The following is an 11,129-nucleotide window of genomic DNA, read 5'->3' as shown; positions in this document are numbered from 1 at the left end:
CCGATCTCAGCCCATTTGTAAAATTATTCCTCTCTGTATTTACAGAAGAACAGTTCGAGATATTTCCACAGATTGTTCAAAGCTACTTACCAGTTAATTTTTTAAAATATTTCATTTTTCCTATGTAATATATAAATATGCAGAAGTGCAGGTTTTTGGTTTTACTTTTCTCTTTTTCTTCTGTCTAGAATCCCTGGAAATCATATCCACTGCAGCAAGTCATTCTAATAGTGCAATAAGAAAAATGGTAAATGATCCTTGTTTTCCTGTTCATTTTTTTTAATGTATTATATATGAGTATTTGGTGAAGCTAGGAATGTAAACTGCAAATCTTCCCTAAAATGGCAAAAATGGGTTTCCTGGGTCCAAGTGACTGCTCCTACTTAATGTATTTATACAGCTCCTGGGAATGATAGACAAAATTTGGCTTCGCACCTAAATGCGGAAAATGAGACAGGCTGGGTTCCTCTCCTGGATCAAACAGCCGACGCTACGCTGGACTCTTAACCTTGTTTCATCTGTTTCTGTCAGTGGAAGGATAATGCTTATAAAGAGTAGTTACTGTTTCTCTGCCATATTGGGCTGGCATGAGAGATACTTCATCAAGCCTGTGAGATATTTTGGACAAGAAATAATACAGGCTGTATATGTTTAGGCCTTTTTAAAATTACCAAGGAGATAACATTTCTAAAAGTACTTGTTACTGTATCAGCTAAATTAATCAGTCTGTATGGCTGACCATACATACTGGGTATATACATTTTTTTCAAGCTAACATTCTCCAGAAACACACTTAAGGATCTGTGCTTTAATTAATAAGTTTTATAACTGTATTTTCACTGTAAAGGAGAATCTAAAGAAATTGTTAGAGATATATGAGATGCTGGGAGAAGAGGAAGACATTGTGAACCCTTCAAATGAACTGATAAAAGAAGGACAGATCCTTAAACTCGCTGCTCGCAATACATCTGCTCAAGAACGTTATCTTTTCCTAGTAAGTATGGTGGCCTGTGTTTGCAGGAGTGGCTGTATACCTTTCTAGACTTCAAAGAACTACCAAAGAAAGAGGGAAATCTACAGTTGCTTTCCCTCAATTTCTAGTTGATTTATATGTAGCTGATGTCAGTGTCTTTCCACTGATGGTACTAGAGCATGAGCAAACCTTATACTGCTTACAGAAAAGCTTGAAAATGCTGTTTAGAACAGACTACATGGCTTTAAATAAATGGAACCGTTGTCCAGGAACTCACTTTAAATAAAAGTCTTCTGATTATAAATGCAGATCCTAGAACATGAGAACTTTGACATTCTCATGCAACTGAAGTGGATTTTAGTCCTTAGCAATTGTGTGCTGAGGTCCCAGTAAGTCTCGCGGTCCTGTGGGAGGCTGGTATCTTGTCAGGTCCCTGTGTCTTGTCTTGGAACTAATGAACGACAGCCATGCTCCCTTATAAACTCCCTCGGAAAAGGTTTGATGTAGTTCATTTGCTCCCCATGCATTAAATTGCTAATACTTTCTTGCTTATGGACCTCCGGCATTGCACATCTTCTGGTTAATAAGGACTAGTAATTGTTGGAGCACAACTCGTGCTTCAAACAGAAGGAGACATCACTGAATAGTAAGAACTCAAATGAGGCTAGACAGCTGATTAAAATGAAGTGCACTTCATATGAGAGGTGACAAGTTAAAATGTGCTCTATCTATGATAGTGGCTAGGCAATAGGCTAGGGAGAATTTCTGTGAAATGGGATTTAATGAAGTGAGTTTCTTTTTTTAATAATTAATTTTAAGAAAAATGTGAGGGGAAAAAATTGAGAAAATTAAACTATAGATCTGATTTAATAACTGTGCGTCTAAGCTGGGGCTTTAGACATTTAAACATTATTTCAAGTTCTAATCTTTAAAAACAAAATATTTCTTTGTCCTGCTCATGTATTTTTTTTCTTCCTGTGATATTGACGATTTCAATTAATAAAAACTCTAAGAAATGTTCTTCTGACTTGGAGAAAAGACAATGTCCTCAAATAACATTAGTTACAGCTTCTACAAAACCAAATGGTTTTGGTAGAGGGTAAATATAAATGTATACACTGAAGCAAAGAATTCTTATTCTGCAGTTTAGAGTACGTTTTGCAGAATTGCCACATAAGAATGAGTTTTTCTAACAAAAGGTTTTCAGTGGTATAAAATATCCAGTCGTGAGTGTAGTTGATAATAGTAAATGTTATAAAGACTGCTGCTTATACAGAGCAAATATTATTATATCCACTGAAGCTGTCTTTTAATCTTATTTCTAAACAACTAAGAAAAAGAAGTTGATTGCATTAGAGCTTTGGTCTTCTCCTATATCAGCTGCGCAGGAAGGAATCTGTTTTCTCACTCACTAAGTCTAGCTTTGCGATATATTCCAGCTGTCGTTAGAATCCATGGCTGTATCTGTGATTTTTGTTAATGCAAAGCCATGTGCTTATTTTTTCCCCAGTTTAACAACATGTTGCTCTACTGCGTCCCCAAGTTCAGCCTGGTAGGATCAAAGTTCTCAGTCAGAACCAGAGTTGGCATAGATGGTATGAAGATTATAGAAACTCATAATGAAGAATATCCACACACTTTTCAAGTGTCTGGAAAAGAGCGAACACTGGAGTTGCAGGCTAGGTAAGCAGTCTTTTTAGCTACACTTGGGGGGCTTAAATGTATATGCTCACAACAGTGGACTAATAGAATTGGAAAAAGGTACAGCGGGCTTTGTCTTTGTATCAGTGTTTTGAAAATAGCCTAGGCTGCCAAAAACCATAAATTGTCAGTCCAAGAATCTCTTGGAGTAGAAGATGCATCTACAATGTATTGCCTTACTTTGCAGAAATACCTTAGAGAGCTGTGAATGGACTGGCTGGAAAATTGAAAGCAGCATATCGAACCAGTGCAAAGGCAATCTGTCTGACTTAGGTATTGACACTTGGGACACTGAGTGCATTAATCTCCGGGCAGTGGTGCTGCCTCTGGTACCTGAGCCATCTTGGTATGAATGAGACCGTTCACCTCAGTGCACCCAGCAAAACTCTCCACCCTGGTAGCTTTATGTCCACAGAACATAATTTTCTCCAGTCGTAGATGGGCACCTGCTTTCCTCCATTCCTCATCTGGTTCTCATCTACTCGTTTGCCTCCAGTCCCAGGTATCAACCTCAACCTGGAAGGCAAGTTCTCCTTTTAGTTCTTGGGTCCTTTTCCTCCAATTGCCCTCTTCTGACTGGCACTTTTCTGCTTTCCCTTTTAGTCCCTGTATCCACTGAGTTACCTACCTATTCCTGCTTTTTGCATTGCCTAGACCAAACCTTCCCTCTCTACGCTGTCCCACCTCAAATAAAGTAGGCTCCTCCACCTCTCCTTTTGGATCCTATTCTTAGCAGTCAGGATATCACTGCAGAGGAGCAAGGATTAAATAAGCTGGAAGGTGTCCGTGGTGGATACAGCTGACACCATGTATTTGGCGACAAACCATAACTTGCTAGAAAATGAATTTGCAAGCTACTTTCCTTGGAAAAAATCTTGTAATATTACACAAGAGTTCCGGCAGTGAATACAGAAAGATAATAGCATACAGAAATTTACCTATGCTGTCATTGAATTTGAAATTGAAATACATACTTTGAAAAATGACAGGAAAAAGCTTTCTGCTAAGGTCTGCGAGACTTCTGGGCACACTTTTGGCCGGTCACATATACTATCAGTTGTGGCTTGATATCTTACTACGTATCTGGCAAGATATTATGCCATATACCCATTTCAGTAGTGAAAGATGGCATCTTGCTCTACCGTTTGTGAAGTACATTTTAATTGGAAGAAAAATGCTTCAACCAACTAAGTTTATTCTGCCAGCCTTCCCAGATTACGAGTATTAAAAATTTATTGTGTTAGTTTATTTTAGGTGTTAGAAGATCGTGTTTTCATGTTGTCATGTTTTGTTTTACGAACTTTTTTAGAACACACTAAGCCTGTACAAAATTGCAAAGGAATAAGAACCAAACAAGATCTTATTCATTACAATAATCTTAATTAATATATTGGTACTGTATATACCCTATACCTTAATGCCCTTAATTAATGAGCTCATACTAACAGTGTTGTAATGCTTAGTATACCCTTGGGGTTTTCTTTACTAGCAGGCTTCTATTGTTTTTCAGAGTACTATCTGAGTACGTTTTGGATCACTGTTTTTTAAACAGCTGGTAGTTAATAGTTCAGCTTTTTCTTTTTAATGTAAGCAGGTAGGGAGAATTCTTTTGGATGTTTAGACAGGTTTCTTCTGCCTCGTATGCACATGGTAAGTGGGAAGGGGAAACACTTGTTTAGGATTCTGCTTGCTTAAAAGTTTTGCTAATACTGCAAAAGAATTGTTGTTATTGAGATGCTGTAAAAGCTCTCTTCCACGTTTTTTCAGAGCAATCCATAGAAAAACAGTATTTTCCATGGCTGATACTGCATGCCCACAGAAGTGAGGGTTTTCCCACATGATTACCCAAGCAGGAGGCCGCTTCTGAAGAGCCAGCTATACTGTGCTGTTAATTCTCATCTCTCTGACTTAAAATTTGCAGATAAACTATCTTCATTAATAGTACTAGCCCGTAGTTTCCAACAGTGCATTGTTTGTGTTATAAGATGCTTTTCCAAAGATTCGAACGTCAAAGTCCTGCTGATATATTTTAAGGACAAGGCTGTCATGCAAGACCACAGTTGAATATGCTTTCTTTCTCATCTCTGTCTTGTCTGGACATCTCATCTGTACTTACTGTTAAGCCATCTGTATCTGCCTTAATGTATACAAGGGAAATTTCTGCTGTTTGGGTTGTAATATTAAAACACACTTCTCCTTTTGATTGGATACCCTTCTTGCCACATTAAGCTTGCCACAAGCTTAATCAACAGCAAAGACAAAAAAGCATTCAGGAAATTACTGTTCTTGGGAGGGAGGTGGGGAGAACAGTAAGATTTAAGGAGAAATGTCTGCTACCGTGTAAACTTAGTAGTGCATGAAATGAGAGGAGAATAAGCCACCTACACCTAAGCTTTGCATTGTCCTCTTTTCCTCTCCATCTTGTTTTCAAAAGAAAAAAAAAAATATAGTCTAATGATTTAAATACTGTTACTACTTTTAAATATATTTACCTTTCAACTTGAATTCACTGCTTAGTGGTTGCAAACATGTGAAGCCTGTTTTCTGGTTTGATTTGAGTTTTTTAGGTAGGACAGTTAACAATTAGTACTCTTCAAATTCCTAGAATTACTTCAGAAGCTTGGCTTTTGCAAGAAGTTATCTATAGTGAAATAACGTTTCCTGAACTAGTTTTGGACTAATGTGTGAAATATTTCTTTCAGTTCTGAGCAAGATAAGGAAGAATGGATAAAGGTAAATTCATTTACATTCTTTATTTTTTAAACACTTTTTCACTGAAGCAATCAAAGAAAATAGTATTCATATTTTCTGGCTGTAACTTCCCTGTGCTAATCAATAACCGAACAGAATGCAAAGAGTCCATTTTAAAGGTAATATGTTTGAGGAATTTCTCCATTGTTTCCTTAGGCACTTCAGAATACTATAGAAGCTTTTCAGCAGAGGAATGAAACTTTCAGAAACGCTATTGCTAAAGAATATGAAGACACGCCTGTTGAGGTTTCTGTAAGTTGCTCTTATGCCTTTGTAACCTTCTTAATACCCATTTTGTTCTTCAATAACTGGAAAAAGATTGGCAGGAACTTTGTTTGCAAGCTCATCAGTCTTATAACAGAGGAATTACAAAGTAGTCATCTTGTTTCTAATTGTTTTTCTTCACAATGCCAAATCTTATAAACAAGCTTTTTTTTTTTTTTCCTGAAATGCACGACAGAGTACCCTTTCAGTGATGCATAATGACTTTTAACTGGGTTCTTTGTAATTTCTTGTATAGACTGCAAAATGCATCTCGAGCTGAGTTTTGCCATTTCCTTTCTAGAGGAAGAGAATAATTATTTTCTCTATTTAAAGTACTGTGCAACTCTTTATACTGGCTTTTTTTATTCACCCATCCTCCCCCTGCCTCCTTCCAGAATGCTGAGCTTGGGAAGAGAGCACCGAGGTGGATACGAGACAACGAAGTAACCATGTGCATGAAATGCAAGGAGCCCTTTAATGCACTGACAAGGAGAAGGCACCACTGCCGAGCATGTGGACACGTAAGTGCAAAACTGTGGCTGCTGCAGCTGGTGAGCAGTCTTGGGAATGGGTCTAAGGACCCACTTGACTTCTGGTGGCTGCTCGTTAGGCTGCAGGGTTTGTTGCTGTGCTTGTATCTGAAAGGAGAAGCTGTGTACAGCATAGCACAAAGGATTATCTGTCTACCTTGGCTGGCATGTTAAATTTGGAAGTAATTTGGAGCAGTGGAAGATGTGCATTTGTGTAAAATGTCCCAAGCCCCTGGACATATTGTACTGTTACTTCTGAATGGTCTCCAGTGACCTCAGCACTTTCAAGACCATATTAAACTGGTATAAGCCAGCATTATCCCTGGCAGCACTTGCTGCCTCCTCTTCCCATTCTGCTGCCTCCTCTCTTCTCTTTGCAAGAAGGTCATGAAGCCCTGCAGTTTTTCACTGGGTTAGCTTGGAGCTGTTCCCAGCTGGGTTCAGTACATAACTGTGTGAACACGTGCAAAGCATCAGGGAAGGAGAGAAGGTTAGGTTGGAGAGAGAGTGTTACGGCGGCTTTCCATTTATGGTGCCATGGTAACATATGCCAATTTAAAGTGACTGCCAGATAGTGGTACAACTTGAGAATTTTCGGAAGATAATAAAAGATGAGCAAACAGACTGTGCTTTCTTTTCTTCCATCCAGCAGCTCTGTCCTTCTCCAGCAGATGGTAGTGTGATCCCAGGTTTAATCTTTGTCTTACAGGTTATTGTATATGTTTTCTTTCTAATGTTTTTATGTGGTACGAAGACTTACTGCATTCAGAGCACTACTTTGGTGCTTTGCAGAACACTAGAGACTTTCTGAATTATTGATTATACAGTTGTGGGATTTTTTTTCCCACAAATTGCTCTGTTTTAACACTCTTCTGTTATCTTAAGATCACACCTTTCCTTTTTATTCCTCCTTTTGCTTAGACTCCTAAATACTCCTCTCTGTTGTATTTTTATTGCATCTCCTTGCCTTTTAATTCCCATGAAAAAATGTTTTAAAATTAATATGGGTCAGTGATGGTGTCTTTCCAGCAGTGACTAATTTGGAATACTTAATTGTACTCTCTAGAGATACTAGTTGAAAACAGTCATACTGCAGAGCCCTGGTCCACAATAAAATTTTGTTCAGGTATTTGAGTGGTTCAAGTCTATTTGTCTACCTTTCTTTCATGAAATAACTACACTCATTTTTCATGCAGGGCATGTTTTTCATCTGAAAGAACATTTCTGTGCAAAAACATTTCTACTGAAAGAACTTCTGTCGGATCTCTCTTTCATTGCAGTTATACACACACACCCCCATATAAAATACATATGTAGTGAAAAGAAAAATCAGTGATATTGGCTTATTCTGTGTACTTACAAACATATTCTAAAACTGTGAATATAATATTTGTTAGCAGGTGAAAAAATAAGCCATTTCTGATTTTATTATTTTTTTATCATTAAAAGCACATCTCAGTTTTACATTTTCTGAGGTTATATAGAAAACGAAATTATAAATGTACCTTTTCTGATTGCCATCTAAAGAAATTGTAGTATTTTCTTCCTGCAACATGTCTTGTGCTGTATTCTGATTCTAACTTTAACCTACAGATGTAATTGAAAATCTAATGCAATTTTATGCAAAGCAAAAAGTTGCATCAGGTAAAAGGCTCTTCTAGTTAAGAGACACTGGCAAAAGTCTGGAAAATCATTCTTTTCAATTAAGCTATGGTTGACATGTCATAAAGGGTGCTATCTTTCTTATTCTCTATAATTAAACAATATATTGCTAAGTAAATAAGATAATACTAATTTGTAATTAAATTCTGATTTCATAAAGTTTTATAAAGACTTGAATTTTCTTACATGTTATCTTTTTTTGTTTCTAAGGTGGTTTGCTGGAAATGTTCTGATTACAAGGCACATCTTGAATATGATGGCAATAAATTAAACAAAGTCTGTAAGGACTGCTATCATGTTATAATTGGTTGCACAGACAGTGAAGAAAAGAAGAAGAAAGGCATCTTGGAGGTATGCCACTTAAAAATACTGTATGTGCAGAGCTGCAAACAGTTTTGGCTCATCAGTAGGTGAAAACTGATAGCATTCTTGCAATGTTGTTTTCTGTTTGAGGAATAAAAAGTATGTGCACCAAATTCACCCCATACAAGAGACTTTGGTTTTCACCATTCATCTTTCACAATACTGTTTTGGTTTTTTAAAGGGGGAATTATGAGCCTTAGAGCTTGTTTGCTTCTTTCCAGTTACATCAGCTAATGTGATAAAACATCACCTTTCCTTACAAATCTTCAGTTTTCTTCTCCTGTGTTTAAGCTGTTGTAGCAACAAACCCCACTGCTGCTACAGCGATTCTTGAAAACATATACCCAAATTGAAAGCATTGGGGATGAAGGAGAGGGGAGTGGGGGAGAATTTTGCTATTCAGAGTCAGAGATACTGTTTCGATCAGTGTATGCAATGTACCTTTAAGTCAACGAGTTGCTGTCAGCTTTTGATACTTAAAAATTCAAATTCTCAATTAGGCAATAAAGAACTGTTTCTTATGATCAGGGGGAGAAACAAGTATCTTAGAATTGCAATTAGTCTTCACATTTCTTAGACCACCCTTTACAGGCCCTTTTTCAAACATCCAACTTACATTCCAGAGGTATTTTCCTAACTTTTTCAACGCATATGTTTATCTTGGGATGTAGTAGAGAAGGACTGACCCTTGAGCTAAATTATCTTCATGGCTTGGCTTCGTGGACGAAGATTTGGGAAGGGCTGTACCCACGCTTACTGCAAGCGCGCTGATGGCTGAAAAGGCCAATGAGGGATGGGCAAGTCTGGTTGCAGAAAGCACACCGGAAGGTGTCCTTGGGTGGTACAGTCGAGGCACGGTTCTTTCTGTGCTGTCTTTTCTCCTCGAGACTGATTCTACGCGTGCTCTCAAAGGAGACAGCAGCGTTATGTATGGTGTGTCTCCAAATCTCCCGATTGGAGGCCAGGGTGGACCACTGATGGTGGTCAATATGGCCAAGGCTGAGGTATTGTTTCAGGGAGTCCTTATATCTCCTCTTTGGAGCTCTTCTCTTGCGGCAGCCGGTGGTGAGTTCACCGTAGAACACAATCTTAGGGAGGCGGTGATCCGACATCCAACAGAAAAAGAAGGCAAAAAAAGAGATACAGATTGAGATTCCATATATAGTTCTTAATCCATGTTGGTTTGGCTACCCTTGACCACACTCCCTTAGTCTTTCTCATTTCAGAAGCACAGAACTCCCGTAGCTTAGCTTATAGCCAAGAAACTGCTCTTTCTTGGCATGGTGGGTTTTTTTTAAGGTAGCTGAAGGAACTATGGTCTCTTAGAAATGTCTGTCTGCATGCTGGATCTCATGACAACAGAGTGGTTGGTACCGTATTGCAGCATCTAGACAGCATCACTACTGGGAGAGGAAAAAAATTGATGCAAGAAAGTTTTAACACATAATCATTTTGTGTTTTTTCTGATCTTTGCCTGATCACTATTTAACCCAAGCAGCATGTTACTCTGTCTTCAGTTTTTAAGCAACTCACCCAATCTTTTATCTAGAATTAGCGCTTGCATTCTTACGTTGTTCTTAGAAATGTGTTTGCATGTGATCCTGTCATAATATTTCGACTGCCAAAATAGACTAGTTGTCATATTGGATAGTTAGTAGCACTTCAATGCCTAACGATGTTGTTTTAGAAATCAGACATTGTTGCAGATACTGTTACAGAGAAAGGCTAGCTGTGGTGGCGAAGTGACATTTAGAGTGATCTAGAAGTGTATAATGCAAAAATTACTGATGAAAGAAGGAACAGTTTACATATGTTGAGGGAGTACTTATGTATGTATGTAATATATATATATGTAATATATAAATATTCTTCAAAATCCAGTCCTTCACAATATTTGCAGATGCTATCCAAGATTTAATATGAATGGTGATGAATTTCTGCTCTTCTGTTCTGAATGTTTTTAGTCTTTATTTAAAGAAAGTTTATATTCCTTTCTATGCGTTATACTATTTCCTAGATTGAATCCGCGGAAGTCTCTGGAAATAGTGTTGTATGTAGCTTTCTTCAGTACATGGAAAAATCAAAGCCGTGGCAGAAAGCCTGGTGTGTTATACCTAAACAGGAAGCTCTTGTGCTGTACATGTATGGTGCGCCACAGGTACGTACAGAGAAGATGGTAACAATGGTAGTAATTCTCTTCTGAGGAAGAGAAGTCAAATACCTTGGGAATGAAGGAAAGACCCAAGTGTTTTCACCAGCCGTTATAGTAAACAAGAGGCAGCAAGCAGAGTAGTTGGCCGATCTTAATCAACAACTTCTTCTTCTTAGGATGTTAAAGCTCTGGCTACAATTCCACTTCTGGGCTATACAGTAGATGACACTCCAAAAAGTGCTGACCTCCCACACAGCTTCAAACTGACCCAGTCTAAATCTGTGCACAGCTTTGCTGCGGACAATGAGGAACTGAAACAGAAATGGCTAAAAGTTATCCATTTAGCTGTCAAAGGTGAGACACCAGAATGTCTAAATGAACTGCAAGTGAATTTAGAAGAGCAACCTGAATGTTCTAAAACATCTGAATGATGAAGCTCAAGACCACATGGTATTTTTAAAGATTTCAATTGAATTTGTGGTTAACCTTTGTGTTAACTTTTCTTTGCTCAACCAAGATTGAGGAAAAAAAAAAAAGAAAAGAAACTTATTACCGTACACATCTTAGCACTTTATGTTTGGGAAAAATTCTGGTCTTTTTAGAGATCTTTTCTTATATTTATGTTCTGTCAATAAAAGTGATGTACAGGCCCATTTCAGGTCATTTTTTAAAAAATGTGAATGCTCTTAAAAATACTAACTTTACTGTACTACTTGTTTGTCATGATGCAAAG

General features: G+C 37.8%; 1 protein-coding gene across 1 annotated transcript in view; it reads left to right on the top strand.

Annotated features, from left to right (window-relative positions):
• Positions 1 to 10,882, top strand: part of FGD4 (FYVE, RhoGEF and PH domain containing 4) — a 37,358-nt gene extending 26,476 nt beyond the window's left edge. Inside the window, exons 9-17 of the mRNA XM_010132862.1 lie at positions 189 to 247; positions 848 to 994; positions 2,484 to 2,656; positions 5,377 to 5,407; positions 5,582 to 5,677; positions 6,085 to 6,210; positions 8,092 to 8,232; positions 10,262 to 10,402; positions 10,573 to 10,882. Of these exons, the coding sequence (XP_010131164.1) occupies positions 189 to 247; positions 848 to 994; positions 2,484 to 2,656; positions 5,377 to 5,407; positions 5,582 to 5,677; positions 6,085 to 6,210; positions 8,092 to 8,232; positions 10,262 to 10,402; positions 10,573 to 10,827 (1,169 nt within the window). The 3' untranslated portion in view covers positions 10,828 to 10,882. The remainder of the gene's footprint in view (positions 1 to 188; positions 248 to 847; positions 995 to 2,483; positions 2,657 to 5,376; positions 5,408 to 5,581; positions 5,678 to 6,084; positions 6,211 to 8,091; positions 8,233 to 10,261; positions 10,403 to 10,572) is intronic.
• The last annotated feature ends 247 nt before the right edge of the window (positions 10,883 to 11,129 follow it).

The sequence above is a fragment of the Buceros rhinoceros genome, unplaced genomic scaffold (assembly GCF_000710305.1).
Source record: "Buceros rhinoceros silvestris isolate BGI_N320 unplaced genomic scaffold, ASM71030v1 scaffold9823, whole genome shotgun sequence".
Lineage (NCBI taxonomy): Eukaryota > Metazoa > Chordata > Aves > Bucerotiformes > Bucerotidae > Buceros > Buceros rhinoceros.
Note: the sequence above shows the minus strand (reverse complement) of the source record. Positions and strands in the feature narration are given on the sequence as shown.